The 17,980-nt window shown below is 40.3% G+C and overlaps 1 protein-coding gene across 1 annotated transcript; it reads left to right on the forward strand.

Moving 5' to 3' along the window:
- The first annotated feature begins 1,220 nt into the window (after window positions 1–1,220).
- Window positions 1,221–16,824, forward strand: LOC130163994 (titin-like). The gene is made up of 22 exons (XM_056368339.1): window positions 1,221–1,358; window positions 1,840–2,101; window positions 2,433–2,693; window positions 2,797–3,057; window positions 3,184–3,219; window positions 3,558–3,633; window positions 4,194–4,215; window positions 4,384–4,564; window positions 5,826–5,978; window positions 7,715–8,041; window positions 8,194–8,388; window positions 9,055–9,393; window positions 10,099–10,299; window positions 10,389–10,727; window positions 11,263–11,490; window positions 11,885–12,142; window positions 12,423–12,683; window positions 13,609–13,869; window positions 14,100–14,181; window positions 14,276–14,336; window positions 14,875–15,134; window positions 15,283–16,824. The coding sequence occupies exons 2-22, from the start codon at window positions 1,924–1,926 to the stop codon at window positions 15,353–15,355; spliced, it is 4,053 nt and encodes a 1,350-aa protein (XP_056224314.1). The 5' UTR covers window positions 1,221–1,358; window positions 1,840–1,923; the 3' UTR covers window positions 15,356–16,824.
- The last annotated feature ends 1,156 nt before the right edge of the window (window positions 16,825–17,980 follow it).

Consider the following 17,980-nt stretch of genomic DNA (forward strand, 5'->3'; position numbering starts at 1 on the left):
TGAACTGATTAGATTTAGTTGGTCAGAGGTCAAAGGTCACTGTGACCTCACAAAAACACACGTTGTCGGCCTCATGAGAACGATATCTCAGAAACGGCTCGAGGGAATTTCTTCAGATTTGGCACAAATGTTCATTTGGACTCAAGGATGAACTGATTAGAATTTGGCGGTCAAAGGTCAAAGGTCACACCGACCTTACAAAACACAAAATTATATTAATTATAATTTTATTATTATATATCAAGACTGGTCAAAAAGAGATAAATATTTAATGAATATCCTGCTGGTGGCTGGTAAGAAGAAACAGATTAAAATATCCATTAAAAAAAATAGATAAATATTTGGAATCTATTGTCCAATGAAACAGGAAAGTTAACCTTCAGCCCTTTGTTGCTTTCCACGAGACCACAGGTTTTAGTGATTGGATCTCATGTTGCAGTGATCATGTGTTGCAAAGACTGCTGATCCTAACCCTACACAGCGTTACCTGCTGTGTGCTGCTGAAGTTTAAGGTGTATTTGTGACACTGATGATTAGAAATGATTTTATCTTCCAGGTGTCTCTGGTCGATCCTGCAACAGAGTGACTTACACAGACAGAAGAATCTGTGCCTTCAGAGGATCAGCGGTCGACATTTCTTGCACTTACAACAGTTACAGGGACGATGTTGGATCAAAGTTCTGGTTCAGATCTGAACGTAGTCGACTCCCTGTGGATCTTAGTGAAGACTCCCAGTATTCAGGTCGTGTTCAGGTCCTTGAAGCAGAGAGAGGACGCTCCACTCTGAGAATCACTGACCTGACAGAGAGAGATTCAGCTGATTATCGCTTCAAATTCAAAACACAAGGGTTTGAATGGAGGAGCAGCTTACCTGGTACAACTCTGACTGTCACAGGTATCAACAACTTTAGTGGGAATTTTAAATTTTTTAATTTCATTTTCACTGAAAAAAGCAAGAAGCTAAAACCACTCAAATTCCAACTAAGAGACATCTGATAGAAACAACTGTGTAAAATGTGCAAATGGTAATTATATACACAACAGGTCACTTACACAAATTGTGACTTCAGTTTTGAAAGCGGTTCTATTTGTGTTTGAGTATTTAAAATGTTCCTCTTCCTCATGTCCAGCTGTGCAGCTGCAGGTGACCAGAGTGATAACAGTCCACCCGTCTCACACCGTGGCAGAGCTGAACTGTCACAGCAGCTGCCGTCCCATTGGTCGTTTCATCTTTGTCTGGTTCAAGAACGGAGAGAAAATTCTGGAGGAAACTTCTTCTTACACGCATGACTTTTATCCTGGAGACAACATCACCTGCGCCCTCAAAGGTTATGAGGATTACCACTCGCCTTCTGTGTGTGAGTTTACCGCCATGTTGTTAATACAGCGTGAGGTCACGTCGTTACTGTTAGCTCTTGGATATTTTCAGCTGCTCAGTCTTTGCAGTTTATCAGCACGTTTGTTGCCAAATGCAGCAAAGCATGCTGGGTAGGTTCTCCCGGAAATAAAATTGAATCAGAGAAATAGAAAAATCACTGTGCTGCTGTATCGGTGTGTAGAAAACCCAACGTACGATTATCTTAAAGTGCAGGACTGACAGCAGCTGCACATATGAAGGAGCAGGAAATCTCAAATTATCGATCACCAGCTGGACTCTGACACGTTGCTTTGAAACACTCTGTCGTGACATGTAACAACTACTCGAGGTAACAGGACATTATTAAATGTTGAAATGAAAATAAAATGTTCTGTTTTTTCCTCTGATTGACTCTTAAACTCTGCTGTTTTCTATGATATTCTGATATTAAAGTTAATTCATGTTCATATTCCCTCCTCCAGATGCTCCAAAGCTTCTCTCTGTGTCAGTGAGTCCCTCTGGTGAGATAGTAGAGGGCAGTTCAGTGACTCTGAGCTGTAGCAGTGATGCTAACCCAGCAGCTAATTAGGTGGTACAAGAGGAACGTGAACTTCAATCCTCTCATCAGTGAAGCCGAGCTCGTCTTCAGGTCCGTGCAGTCCTCAGACTCTGGAGAGTTTTACTGTGCAGCTGAGAGCGAGCTGGGGAGGAGGACGTCTGGTTACATCTTTATTGATGTGAAATGTGAGTGAAACAGCTTCTTTAAAACAACACCAGAGCATTGCTGATTCCAATATGAATAATTTTCCTACAGTAAGCGTGCAGCCTGTCTCAAACAGCTGATAGACTACAGCAACAGTAACCTGGATACTCCTCTGTCCTCTGTTTCTCCTGATTAACTGTTAAATGTAGCAGCCGTTCCACAAACATCACAGCTGTGGCAGTTTTATTAACGGTGAAATAAACCACCAAATCATACTTCCTCTTTCACTCAGCTAGTGTGAAGCTGAGACCCGGGTACAGTCCCCATTTATCAAATGCAACTTGTAATGATCTGGTAATCCATCTCCTCCAGATGCTCCGAAGCTTCTCTCTGTGTCAGTGAGTCCCTCTGGTGAGATAGTGGAGGGCAGTTCAGTGAATCTGACCTGTAGCAGTGATGCTAACCCAGCACCTAATTACACCTGGTACAAGGAGAACCAAACACTGCTTCAAGGACCAGAAGGAGTTCATCATTTCTCCTCCATCAGCTCTGAGGACAGAGGGAACTACTACTGCAAGTCTGAGAATAAACATGGACAGATTCTCTCTAAGTCTCTATCTATAGACGTCCAGTGTAAGTCACAATTTATTTGTCATGATACAGAGGTCTATACAAGTCATGCATGCTAATTTTAATTGTGCACGTCTTCATATGTTGTTAATGTTTGTTGTTCCAGATGCTCCAAAGCTTCTCTCTGTGTCAGTGAGTCCCTCTGGTGAGATAATGGAGGGCAGTTCAGTGACTCTGACCTGTAGCAGTGATGCTAACCCAGCAGCTAATTACACCTGGTACAAGGAGAATGAAGACTCACCAAAAGCTTCAGGACAGATCTTCACCATCACTGACCTCAGACCTGAACACAGTGGGAATTATTACTGTGAAGCCCAGAACACAAGAGGACGTCGTAACTCCACCTTAAATCTGACTGTTGTGGCAGGTGAGTTTACCTTTATTAACCTATAAACATGATTTACTTCAGGGTTTTTAACATGGGTGATATCACACAGTGGTCGTCATGTAGCAGGTATGATCTGTTGTAATTGTTCTGTTCGTCCCATCACAGGTGGGGCTCCCTCATTCAGCAGTAGTCACGTTACAGGTTTGTCCTTTCACACCCATTTCCAGCTGATTCTCCGGCTTTTATATCATTAATCTGACTTTAAAGGATTTTTTTATTTATGTATTATTTATTTGATTATTGTTATTATGTTATTATTATTATTGTTTATAGTAACTTTGCTCTCACTCAGTTGTGAATGATTTGCTCTTACTTGAGTATAAATCGTATGTTTTCACCTGATAATGAGGCAAGATCAGCACAGATTTAACTACCTTAAAGTCATCGAGTCTTATTTAAAATTCTTCTGCCTGAGGATCCATGTTTTCGTTTGATGGTGTGTGATTTATTTACGTTTCCATGTGGTGACTGTTTGTCAGGTGCCTCGAGGTCGCACTCGCTAGTCCTCATCTCCCTCCTCTTCCTCCTCTCCCTCCTCTTCCTCCTGCGGAGACGGTGAGCGTGTTTCACTCTCGTTATATTTTCACTTACATGTTCATATTTTTTCAAGTCTGTCTTAAAACAATACTTGTATGTATGTACATCGGAAGAGCTCCTGGTGACATGATAGATCTGTTTCTGTTTGTTGTAACCATGACAACAAAGATCGTCTGATGTTGAAGAAGTACTTATTTTAACCCAAATCATGACCTTTTCCTAACCTCTAACCAGGTTGTTTTGATGCATAAACCTAACTGTTATTATAGTAACCACGGCAACATTCGGTACATGACAAGCGAGGTCCGGTACACATTTAGGTTGGAGGAGTTGTTGGGATGAAAATGTGCATTAATTATAATTTTCATTTGCAGACTTTCTGGAGTTTGGTTTAAACTTTTGCTAAATACAGATGGATTTTACACTAAAAAGAAATGAAAAGAATCACTTGATTTGTCTGACTCAGTTTGCTGAAGCCTAAATTTAATCACTTTAGGGTTATTATTATCATTAAATCAGTCATCTGCTTGATGAAACATTCAGTAATTTGATTGTTCCTTCTTCTAACCAACACACAGGTCGGATCACGACAGATCACAGGTGAGAAAAAACAATAACGACAAAAACTCCTTCGCCATAAATCAGCGGGGATATTTGTGCCGTGGCTTCGGCCTTTTTCATTGATGAGCGTTTAATTAATTATTGAAGAAATGAATGTTTCCTGATTTCCAGGTTGTCATGTTTTTCTCACCTCTGCTGTCGTTGCAGACCCCGCCCCGCCTCACCTGCCCGCCAGCCGTTAGCAGAGTGTCTTCTGCCCTCACTCGTCACCTGGCCCGTCTCTTTCACAGGCGAAGAGGAAAGTTCTCATCGCTACAACATGAAACGTCTTTTCATTCCGACAGAAATGACAATAAAATAGTTTTAATTGGGATGAAAGACGTTGACCGTTAACCTGTCTCTTTCCAAGAACAACGTCGTGTGAATGTGACGACGTGGTGAGTCTGGAAGTCGTTTGGCCGAGGTGTTCTACAGCCTGATGGCGAAGGATCTCCTGAACCTCTCCGTTCTGCAGCGCAGCGAGATGAGACGTTTGCTGCAGAGGATGGTTGGTCTTGTCCAAGATGGCCTCCATCTTACATTGCATTCGTCTCTCCACAGAGACCTGAGTCTCACATACAGGAAATAGAGAAGTGGTAAAACTATTGCTCTGTGGATTATGAGCCCAAAAAGAACCACCAACATAAACCATCCAAGTTTTGAAGGTAGTTTCCCAGTTGTGAACATCAGCTGGCACATAGTTCATGATCACGCCGACCACGAGGTCAATCCTGTAATCACAGCCATCAGAGTGGTTGATACCAGAAAACACTTGTAATCACACTCGTCACAATGAGAGGAACGGCTGCAGCATCCGCATGAGCATTTCACCCGGGAAACCCATGTAGATGATGTCAACCTCCAACAGACATTCACCCTGAGAATCGAGCCCACGCCAAGACCCAGGGCCAGAGCCGCCAGACTTCGAACTTGAAACTTGAAGTAATCACAGCATTTCCTGCCGACCGAGCAGGAAGCAGCAGCAGACATGTCGTCTTCCTCAGGAACATTACTTTCCATTTTTAATGTGATCAAATAACAGTAATAACAGTAACAGTAATTATTCTACAGTTATTTTCTTATGAGACTTTTAAATTGCGCCACTCCTGTTTGACTATAATGTTAAGACTCTTATTTTGAAGAAAACAAGTTGTTGGATGCTGTAAAATTATCTGTTTTCATGTTTGAAGTTTTTTAATTATTTCTCATCTGACTCATGAGGAGAGAAATATTTCTCAATATTTTGTTTCATATTGAGATTGATATTGATATTGATCTGGTTAACTTGTCTCTGCTCGTCATAATGAACAATTAAAGTGTGTCGTGCAACACACGAAGCTCTGTGTCCTTTCTGTAAGCAGGACTGCAGTTATTAGGTTAAAGCAGAAAGAGACACTTTTCTAAAATTGGACAAAAGTAAAAGTGAAGTGTTAAAGTGTTAGCGGCTGTAGCTGCCAAGCTACTACGTGACTTTCTCAGTTTTTCTTTCCATCAACTATATTTTAAGAATCTTTTACATCATTGCAAAACATCATTAAGAATCATTTCTTGTTTTTAACTCGGGGGTTTACAGACATTTGTCTGTTCATGCATATTAATAATCTAAAGAGGAAGGAAACCAGACCAGCGCTCAACATCAACTAATATGATTCAGGCACAGGAGATAAAGCTGTTATCTGACGTGAAGAAACCGACGAGAGCAGCAGCTATGAGTTTGACAGAAGCAGCGACTTGGACTATTTTCTTCCTTCTCTCTGCGTCAGGTACTGAACATCTGCTTTTTCTGTTGTGAGCGAGTTAACACTAAAGAAACTAGAGAAAAGTGTTTTTTTTAAATTAATAAATAGACTCGTGATGTCGCAACTTGGTGCGAATCCTGCAACAGCGGAAGTTCACGTCTCCGTCTTTAGAGGGAAATCAACAGAAAGCTGTTTCTGTGAACTTCATGTACAAACTTTATAAACTGACTTTTTACTCAATGTTACTTTACAAATTAAGATTCTTGAGAGGTTTATTAAATATGATGCTTTGCTATAAATGAAACTTTTGCTTTTGATTTGCTGGTTTCCCTTTAATTGTTTTTAACAAGTTTGGATCAACAATTACACAATAATTGCTTCTTGCTAAGTTGTTCAGAAGACATTATAGATTAGTGGTAGTCGTAGTTGTAGGCAAAAAACAAACAAACAAAAACACAGATTCAAACAGTTAATGGGTTAAAGTTCAGTTTCAGATATTTAGTTGTTTATATTTCTAAAAGTCTGAATCTGCTTGATGAAAAGACAAATCAGACAAATTAAGTGGATTTCTTTTAGGTGTGGCTCTACATCACAGTAGCCTTGACGTTCTGCATTTGTCTAAAGTTTCCATTCACACTCTGCGGAAGAAAGGAAAGCAACCAAGCAAAGCAGACTCTGTATTTGCATTTACCAAAAACTATTATTATTCAGGCTTCCGCTTGTTTTTGTCCTGTGCACAGATTCAATACATCACTGTTCCTTTGCTCCTTTCTCCATACCTTTGTTTACTTTGACATAAACCAATAATTATACTTAAACTTTTCTTTTACAGTCTATAATCTTATTTATTTTTTAATTTTTTTTAAACAGATATTAGAAAGTTGGTAAAAATTAAAGAAAAAAACGTTTGACACAGAAGTCACAGAGTCCCAATTCTAGTTATTCCTCCACGCACATTATGTTTTCAGTCAAAGGTCAAGATCGCTGTGACCTCACAAAACAAACTATTGGCCATAGCTCGATAATTCATATACTAATTATGATAAAATAATCTTAATACCTTAATACCATACAGTGGGGTCCAGAAGTCTGAGACCACTCTCCCAATGGGAATATTATATGAGTCTGGAAAGACATGGATGAAAACTGCACCTTGTCTGGTTGGCGGCAGCGTACGACGGTGAGATAGTAATTCTAGATAAGATTATTCTAGTGCAGTTAAACAGTCAAGAGTTTCTTTTACATTAGCCCTCTCTCACCTACCTACAAACAAGTTGGTACTATAAGATTATCTTTGTCTCATATTGACCTGAAGTGGGATGACATGAGAGCACACACTGTAAATAAAGATGGACGTAGCCTCCGTGACGTCACCCACAGGTTTCTGAAGGGCAGTTTTGAAGCTCAGAGTGAGCTGCTACACCTTCACCATCTTGGCAGTGCCCGACTCCGCCCCTAACTCCTGGCTAATCCAAAAGGAAATTAGCTCTAGAGACCAAAACAGCCTCTGTACCAGGCTGTAAACATGTTTATTTCTGCTGTAAAGTTGGACATTTTAACATGGGAGTCTATGGGGACTGACTCACTGTTGGAGCCAGACTCTAGTGGTCGTTAGAGGAACTGCAGGTTCTTCTGTGGTGGCTTCGTTTTTCAGCCGGAGGTTGCTGCTTGCATGAGAGTCAAAGTAAATTCTGGAAAGCATCTGTCTCCTCATGTTGTTATGGATCTGATTACGGTTTCTAATGTGTTCTGTTTTACAGTGGTAAAGGGTCACAACAACCATAAAATGTCGTGCACCCCCACTCAGATCTGTGCCATAAAAGGATCAACAGTGAAAATAAACTGCAAAATACATGGAGTTGAGGACATCATTTGGTACATTAAACCATACCGTTATCCAAGTGTGGATCTGATAAAAGATGCCAAATACGCGGGTCGTGTGACGTACAGTTGTACAGAACAGAGCTGCACTCTGATGATCAGTAACCTGAAACTGACTGACTCAGCTAAATACGGTTTCCGTTTAATGACGGATAACCTTTACTCATCAAGATATTATGAACCTGGAGTCTCTTTGTCTGTCAAAGGTAATATTTTCATTTGTATGTTAATTATTTCTAAATGTTCGACATCACTAGTGTTCAAGGCAATAATGTAAATGTTTCTGTCAGTGTGTATTTGTGTGTATGTGTTGAGTTTTGTCCAAAATAACATTATTGTTCTTTCTTCACAAATCCAGATCCACCGGTGTCTGTCAGCAGGTATAACAGGTTGCAGTGTCAAATCGCTTGTCCTCAAGCTCGCCCTACTTCCTACATCTGGTACGAGAATGGACAGAAAATATCAGAAACATCTTATTCATTCTACCGTTCTGATACAAACAGCTATTCCTGTGCTGTACCGGGAAATGAGGATTTTCCTTCTCCTTCAGTGTGTGAGTCTTTTACTAACATAACGCCGTCTGGTGCCACTTTACAGTTAGACGTATTTTTAGCCATGTCAGCATCATGGTTGTAGGAATGTCTGCTACTTCAGTCCTCAACTTCTGAATCAACTGCCATATAATTTTGTCCAGACATTCCCAGTCCCCAGAGGATGAATCAATCTATTTCATCACCCTTGATTTTCCCTCTTGCGCGAGGCCACGAGGCAGATTTTTGAGCTATCCAAGGTGCAGAGAGGGTGAATCCTAACAACTTTAGTGATCCTCTCACTTTTTCTTCCTTGTGGGGTTGACCGTTGTAGTTTTAAGTGAACTTTCTCAACAGCTATTGAATGGATAGCCATGAAATATGATTCCCACAGTCGTGTTTCCACTTTAGGACAAACTGTAAAAAGTCTGACTTTTCATCTAGCATCATCGTTAAGTCAAAATTGTTTAAATACGTATTTGGTTTCTGACAACCTTTAAAATTCCTTCAGCCTCAGCTGCTTCATGTTTAGTGCTAATTAGCAAATGTTACCTTGCTAACATGCTAACATGCTAAACTAAGATGCAAACTGTGTCAACAGTGGAAAAGGATAAAAGTACATCCTCACAGAACCTGTGACCCCTCAACAACTCTGGTTTAAAATGGTCTAAAATAATTTTTTCTTCCAGGTGTCTCTGGTCGAACCTGCAAAAAAGTGATTTACACAAACAGAAGAATCTGTGTCCTCAGAGGATCATCAGTCGACATTTCTTGCACTTACAACAGTTACAGTGACAGTGTTGAATCAAAGTTCTGGTTCAGATCTGAACGTAGTCGACTCCCTGTGGATCTTCGTAAAGACTCCCAGTACTCAGGTCGTGTTCAGGTCCTTGAAACAGAGAGAGGACGCTCCACTCTGAGAATCACTGACGTCAGAGAGAGAGATTCAGCTGATTACCGCTTCAAATTCAAAACACAATGGTTTGAATGGGGGAGCAGTTTATCTGGTACAACTCTGACTGTCACAGGTACAGATCAACACAAACTGCACAGGCAACGAATGAGATGTAAATATGGATGACATTCAACGTAGAACACTTTATTTTAAATTTGAAAGTGAATATACTCACAGAGCACTTTATTAGGAACACCAGACTAACACTGGGTAGTTCCTGTCTCAGCCTCAGTTCTTCATGTCACGGATCCACAAGATGTTGTGTTGCTCCATGTCGACATGATGCATCACATCATGTCTGCAGATTCGTCAGCTGCACATTCATGCAGCCGATCTCCTGCTCTACCACATCACTAAGGTGTTCTACTGGATCCTGATCTGGAGACTGAGGTGAAGTTCACTGAACTCACTGTCATGTTCATGAAACCAGTTTGTGACATGGAGCAGTTTCATGCTGGAAGTAGATATTAGAAGATGTTGAACTGTGGCCATGAAGGGAGGAACATGGTCAGTAACAATCCTGACCTGTATCTGTGTCACTGCATCGCTGCCTCACGATTGGCTGACTGTATGGATCGCATGAATAAGCAGCTGTGCAGGTGTTCCTGATAAAGTGCTCCATGAGATTATAGCTACTCTGTACATCTACTTGTGTGCTTCCACAGTTTACATGTGTACTTTGGTTGATTTTGTTTCCAACGCAGCGTTTCACTTCTAGGAATTACATTTCCTATTTATTCTCACGAGGATTTTGTGTTTTCTTTATTCTGTGATGCAGATATTCGGGTGGAAGTTTTTTATCAAAATCTCAAGTGTGAAACGTCTTGTCCTCTACGCGATGGTTCTTCCTACGTCTGGTTCAAGAATGGACAGAAAATAAATGGAGAAAGTTCTTATTTTTATTCACACCAATGGGACATTTCCAGCAGCTTTTCATGTGCTGTGGAAGGACTTGAGAATTTCCCCTCTCCTCCAGTGTGTAAGTTTACTGTATTATAACTATATATATATATATATATATATTTAATCTTCTGTTTATTAAGCTATAACTGCCTTTCTATCTTTCAGGTGCCGATGGTGAATCCTGCAACAGAGTGACTTACACAAACAGAAGTATCTGTGCCCCTGAAAGATCATCAGTCAACATTTCTTGCACTTACAACAGTTACAGGGACAATGTTGGATCAAAGTTCTGGTTCAGATCTGAACTTAGTCGACTCCCTGTGGATCTTAGTGAAGACTCCCAGTACTCAGGTCGTGTTCAGGTTCTTGAAGCAGAGAGAGGACGCTCCACTCTGAGAATCACTGACCTGACAAAGAGAGATTCAGCTGAGTATCGCTTCAAATTCAAAACACAATGGTTTGAATGGGGGAGCAGTTTACCTGGTACAACTCTGACTGTCACAGGTACAGATCAACACAAACTGATGAATATTTCATTCACAAACTTCATGACGTTTTATTGGCGATTATGATAAACTGCATTAGGGCTGAACGATATGCATGACTCATATTGCGATTTCCATATGATAAGGTTTCAGTGGGAATGGTACATTTTTGAATTTAATTTTACACGGAAAAAATAAATAAAATAAAATAGATGATGAAGTAATTTTTGCGGAGGTCTAAGCATGTTCTCTTACGTCTGGAGAATATGATCTGTAGCACCACAATGCTTCACCTATCGCGTGTTGTGACGCATTTTACCTTTTAATCAAAATATTTAAATTAAATGTTCAGCCATATATGTTTAATTACAATTTATTAATAAGCAGTTTTCAGCAAAAAGCTTAAATAGCTCTCAAATTGCAATTAGAGAGATATCTGGTAGCATAAAAAGAATTGTGTTAAATTTGCAATATAGAGACATATAAAGAAAATCATGACTTGGATGTTGACTAATAATAAAACTAGTGATACTGTTCCTCTTCCTCATGTCCAGCTGTGCAGCTGCAGGTGACCAGAGTGATAACAGTCCACCCGTCTCACACCGTGGCAGAGCTGAACTGTCACACCAGCTGCCGTCCCATTGGTCGTTTCATCTTTGTCTGGTTCCAGAACGGAGAGAAAATTCAGGAGGAAACTTCTTCTTACATGCATGACTTTTATCCTGGAGACAACATCACCTGCGCCCTCAAAGGTTATGAGGATTACCACTCGCCTTCTGTGTGTGAGTTTACCGCCATTGTCGTTAACACAGCGTGAGGTCATGTTGTTAAGAGATGTGATGCTGAAGTGGAGCCATATTCAGAAAACTGGTTTATGTTACATTCATTTATTTAGCTGAGGAGTTTGTGCAAAGCAACTTAGAGTACGTGTTAGAGTAAGTGCATTTAAACTTAATGCAAGAGCTAGAAGTCGCCGTGTTATTGTAGAGAGCAGAGACCACACTGACAAGACACAGAGCAGCTCCAGGACCAGGGTTAATCAGGTCATAAATAAACAAGAAAACAAAAATAAATAAACTGCAAGTACTTATGTTGAATTTGTTATTATAATTAATAACTACAGACTATGTTTCATTACTGTATATCTCACATTAATGTTGATATCTTCTCCTGAAGACGCTCCAAGGGCTGCCTTATTGTCAGTGAGTCCCTCTGGTGAGATAATGAAGGGCAGTTCAGTGACTCTGACCTGTAGCAGTGATGCTAACCCAGCAGCTAATTACACCTGGCACAAGGAGAACCAGCAACTGACCGGTAAAGAGCCGCAGCTTGTCTTCAACACGATCAAGGTCTCTGACTCTGGAGAGTATCACTGCGCAGCTGAGAACGGGCTGGGGTGGAGATCAAGTAACTACATCTCCATCAATGTGAAATGTGAGTGAAACACATCGTATGCATTAAAATGAACCAGGTAAGTTATTAGCATTTCATCAGCCATTGGAGAACTGTCCTAAACATGAACTACTCTAGCCTTCCTCAGAGCATAAATACTGTCAACAGGAAGTTACTTCTGTACAAGACAAAATGTATGTATACTTTCACAAAGCGACAAGGGGAAAGAAAACACACCCAGGTCTAGTAACTTTAACAAAGTTCTGTTTCATTCATCAAAATTCAAACTTGGTCATAATAATCTATATTCCTACATCTCCAGATGGTCCTCAGACCTCCACTCTGTCAGTGAGTCCCTCTGGTGAGATAGTGGAGGGCAGTTCAGTGACTCTGACCTGTAGCAGTGATGCTAACCCAGCAGCTAATTACACCTGGTACAAGGAGAACCTAAAACTGCTTCAAGGACCAGAAGGAGTTTATCATTTCTCCTCCATCAGCTCTGAGGACAGAGGGAACTACTACTGCAAGTCTGAGAATAAACATGGACAGATCAACTCTTCACTCCTGATCATAGACGTCCTGTGTAAGTATCAGCAAATCACTTTGGCAGACAATGTGTTTAAATGTATTATGATTTATCTGTGAGAGGAGGGAACGCTCACACGTGGTTTGTAATGATGCATTTTTGGTTCACCAAAAATTTTGTTCAACCTACAACTTTATAAACTCATCAACTGAATCTGACCAAATGAACTTTAGGGCGTGAAAAGAGTCACCACAGGCTGTGATGTTCTTTTATGATCATGGGATTGATTACGCCATGTTCTAAACAGCATTTTTTTTTTTTGTTTTTTTTTTTTGGGGGGGGGGTGTTTAGGACACGTCATCAAGTATGTTGTTTTTAGCCATTATAGTGGGACGTCTGGCACTTTGGTCCAGAATCAAATTTGGCGAATGTTTGATCGATTGCCTCGTGGTTCCCAAAAGTTTAATCCTACTGACTTTGATGATCCTCTGACCATGTGGTTCACATTTGTCGTGACAACTGTTGAACAAACTGCCATAAAATTGGATACAAACATTAATGTCCCCCACAGGAAGAGTATAATAACCAAAGTATTGGGCTTCGTCCAATGGCGTTCAAATCAACCTCAGATGTTTGTTTATTGCTGATTAGTAAATGTAGGTTTGCTAATATGAGACCTACACATTTATAAACTATGCCCTCAAAGTGCTGTGAATAATAATGTCAAGTTAAATCAAACCAGTTAGAGCCTGTGGATTAAAGAAGTTTGTGTGCTGTGAGGAAATAGACATATGGTTCGTTCTACAGGTGAAGACCCGGCGCCCGGTGGTTCACCTGGTAGAGTGAATACTTTAAAGGCTTAGTCCTAACCGAATCCAACCCTTTGCTGCACGTCATCCTCTCTCTCCCTGACTTTCCTCTATGATACTAATTGAAGAATGAATTAAAGACTTGTCCAATATTAATTGAATGTCTTCCCCAGATGCTCCAAAGCTTCTCTCTGTGTCAGTGAGTCCCTCTGGTGAGATAGTGGAGGGCAGTTCAGTGAATCTGACCTGTAGCAGTGATGCTAACCCAGCAGCTAATTACACCTGGTACAAGGAGAATGAAGACTCACCAAAAGCTTCAGGACAGATCTTCACCATCACTGACCTCAGACCTGAACACAGTGGGAATTATTACTGTGAAACCCAGAACACAAGAGGACGTCGTAACTCCACCTTAAATCTGGTTATTCCAACGAGTAAGTCGTGTCCTTGCCTTAAAGGTACATGCCTGCTTAAGTTGCAGGACCCAGTTTATGTTGTTTAGTTTTGTTAGTTTGTATTTAGAAACCACAGTTCACATGAGTCATAGTTTAGAATACGTGTCTGAAGGTTTACGATGTTATATCCAGTTGTTTAAAGACCCAAACAAACCACCTGCATTTCCATAATCAATTAACAGTGTTTGTGTTCGCTCACTGTTTTCCAGGTTCAGTGAAATCAGCAGCTGCTGGATCAGTCACTGTTATTTTTCTGGTTATCATATTCCTCTCTGCCTTCGTATTCGTTAGGTGAGCACTTCAGTTTTAACTGTCGTTATCGTCAGTGATGCGTCTTTAACTGTTGTATTTGACGATTGGTTTGTTTGTCCGTTCTCCCGTCCAGACGAAAGATGTCCTCGACTCAACCACGTGAAGCTGGACAGAGACCGGACAACAACGCACAGGTGAGGAAGATGAGAGAAGGGATAACACTTCATGTCCCAGTCACCCTCTGTCCTTTCATCCTGGTCCTCCATTCGATAAACCTATAGCCAAATATCTGTATCATTGCTGGGGGATACATACTGTACCTCCCCATCTACGCATACACGTCAGTAATCTGTAAATAAATGGCGGGAAGCTGTGGCTGAGCAGGTACAGTCGGTCGACCACTGGTTACGAGGTTTGCGTTTTGATCCCGGCCCCTCATGTCCACATGTCGAGTGAGCAAGGAGCTGAAGCACAATTGTTTTTCCAATGATCAGACCAAAACGTCGCTTTATAGCTCGCTGCCACCAATGGGTGAGTGACTGGGTGAACTGCAACTGGAGGCGCCCTGAATTTTACTGACCTCTGCTGGTGAACAGTAGGGATTGCAACAATAACTTTTCAGATCACGTTCTCGTTTTGGAAATCAGGTTTGGTTCCAAAACAAAAAAAAGAAGATGGAGTAAATGTATAACTAACCTTACTACCTAAGTCTTTCCAATATTCACCCTTTAGCTGAATGACGGTCCAGATTATGTGAACTCCTCCGCTGCGGTCCAGATAAAATCAGCAGAGCAGCAGGGCGAACTTTTCTACGCCAGCGTGAGATTCTTTAAAAACCAGGAGGACCCTGTGTACTCCAACATCAGGCCAGTTGAGCCCAACAGACACAACAAGGAGGAGGAAGAGGAGGAGGAGGAGGAGGAGGAGGAGGAGGAGGCGGAAGGTGTGGAGTACACTGCTGTCAATGTTAAGAGCGCCAGTTCTTCCCCAAGGTCAGAACAGAAGAATTTTCTTTGCAAAGTTTGTAACGGTCAATATCGATGTTTTTATTTATTTATCAATATTATTATTATTATTATTATTATTATTATTGTAACATTTTGTCTTGATAATTTGCTAAATAACTGTTTTCATCCACAGATTAAGACGTGAAGAGGCCGCGGAGGATCCATGTGCGCTGTACAGCACAGTCAGCAAAAAGTACAGAGCATGAACGCAGTGTTTCAGCAGGTCCACAGTGACATTAGAAGACATTTTGTCAGGACTGATCTGTTCAGTAACGCAGCATAAAGGCAGCTTTAAAAAACCAAATACATAAAACTAAAAAACAAACTTGAATGTCGGTGCACCTTATCAAAATGCTAACTGTAAAGACATCCAACAGACTAATTAGATATTATACAAGCATGTATATCCGTTTTTCAGAAACTTAACTTTATTTTATTTTCTGTCAGAGCAGTGTGGCGCCAGTTCTTTAATAAAGTTATAATAAAATGTATTGGTGTTAAATACAACATTTGCTTAAAAAATGTCACTAAACAGTAATATTTTACTTTTATTTTACTTGTAGTGAAAACAAACACTTCCGGTGTCTTGTTGAGTTTCTCTAAATACAGTACATCTTTATCCACCTTGCTTTTAATCATCAGTTTTCATTGTCACTATTACTCTGCTCTTTTTCTCAGTTGTTAATTCTATGGTGCATTAACATCACAAGTCATTGAGTTAGTGGTTTGTTCAGGTTTTTGTTTGTTTAAGTCTGTGATTTATTTCACACAGTTGTCACCCTCTGGTTATTATTTGTTAAACTGACTTATTGTATTGATTTATGTTGTTTAAATAACCTGATCTTTTATTGAATAAATTTAATCTGTTTTATTTTTCTACCTGGTGCTGTTCCAGCTGTCAACATGTTCATACAAGATAGATAAGATAGATTCACATTGCAACTCTTTGCATTTTAATAAACAAACATTGTTAAGCTCATTTTCAGATCACTGCTTGTGCTAAACAGGCACGCTGTGCACCAAAAAACATTCAGTTATATCTCAGAGCTGGTAACTTTGAATATTTGACATGCTTCTTACTAATAACTTCCATGCTGTTGACATCAGTAACTGCACACCATATTTCTCGGGGAGGGTTCTAGTACAGTGACGGCCATCTACCCTACACACATCAATGTTCACATTAACTTCAGATCAAACCAAAGATATTTAACACCAGTGAGTAAATCAATCAGTTTATATCAGGTTAAATATGTGTGTTTGGAAGAGTGCTACCTGCAAGGCTGAAGGAAGGCCTGAGGTTGTTGATACTAAAAACCCCACAATGCATCACAGCATCTCGCCCGGCAGTTCCTGATCTCAGCAGACTGGAAAGAGACAGAGTAGGTCATGTTTACCAAATTACTTTATTGTTCTTATTTCATTTCAACTAGTGAAGGAACACCACATTAGAGATGAGGATAGTTCCTATGATCAGAGCCGTATGCTACTTATAAGGATTTTTTTTAAAATGGCAAATAGTGTGATGAACTGTATATATTATGTACTGTATAGAAGCACATAGAACTTAACATAAACTTGGATTCATTCATTCATGGTGTATTGCTTGGTATTAACTGAATAACACATTAATTAATCAAGGACAGAATTAGCCTAAATTGACTAACAGCAATAGGGATCAACAGATTTATAAATAGCATGCATAGCAAATAGCATGTTTATTATTACTCACAAATCCCTGAGTTGTCACCTGGAACATGGGTGAACAATGAGGAGCTGGGTGATGCCCATACTAGCAACACACAGTAAAATTAGCTTCTTCTACATTGAAAAAATGCTATTATGGCTAGCGCGCTAATGGCTGTTAGCTTTTCACTTTAACACACGTTAATGACGCAATATAAACACACATACTTAATGACATTTGTTTATCCGTCTGTTGCGTTATTTAATCAGAAATAAACGACATGAACTCCAACAACGTCACAAAAACAATAGAGTAAATGTTTTCTTACCTGATATTTTTGCAGGATATAAATTCACTTAACTTCTCTTAGGTAACAGATTCTGTCCGACCTTTCCTAATATTCCAGTTCTCCATTAAAACCCTACAACTCAAATTCGCTCAAAATAAGAATTTATCAGATATAAAATGATCCAGGAAACAGAACATCGAGTAGCAGTGAGGAGTGCCGACACCCAGCAGCAGCACTCCCACTCAACACGTATTTATGTATGTATATATGTAATTCTTCTATTTTACTATGTATTTCAGCGTTATTTACTGAAATGCGCACGCGCACCAGCCAGCCCCGACCTGTCCTGTGTTGTAATACCACTTTGTGACGCTAGACGCTGTGTGCGTCAGCGGCGCGTCAAGTCTGCTCTCAGTCCCACGAAGAAGAACAACTTCCGGCAGCGCTTGAAGTTAGCATCACAGAAACACAGGAATGGCTGAACCTCCTAAAAGACGATAGTCATCTGCATCCCGAAGGTTGCGACAAGAAATCACGTTCAACGGCAAAGAAAAGAAACAACACGAGTAAATCTCGATGTGGTTTTCCACCGCTGGAGAAGCTCCTGAGAGTGAAGAGATGCGGTTTGATGCCGAGCTCGCAACTTTCCTGTTAGCCCGGTGAGTAGCATCACTGTTAGCTCTTTAGCTTAAAGTATAATCAGTGCAACGACTGAAAAACCGTACCGACAAACATTTCAAGTGGTGATATTGATGTTGTTACTAAGTTTGTGTCTGTTGCTCTCGGCTGTTGTACAGCTAGTGACGTCAGTAACTTTAGGCTCAGTTTGTAACTGATGACTGTAACGTGAGATTG

The sequence above is a fragment of the Seriola aureovittata genome, chromosome 3 (genome assembly GCF_021018895.1).
Source record: "Seriola aureovittata isolate HTS-2021-v1 ecotype China chromosome 3, ASM2101889v1, whole genome shotgun sequence".
Taxonomy (NCBI): domain Eukaryota; kingdom Metazoa; phylum Chordata; class Actinopteri; order Carangiformes; family Carangidae; genus Seriola; species Seriola aureovittata.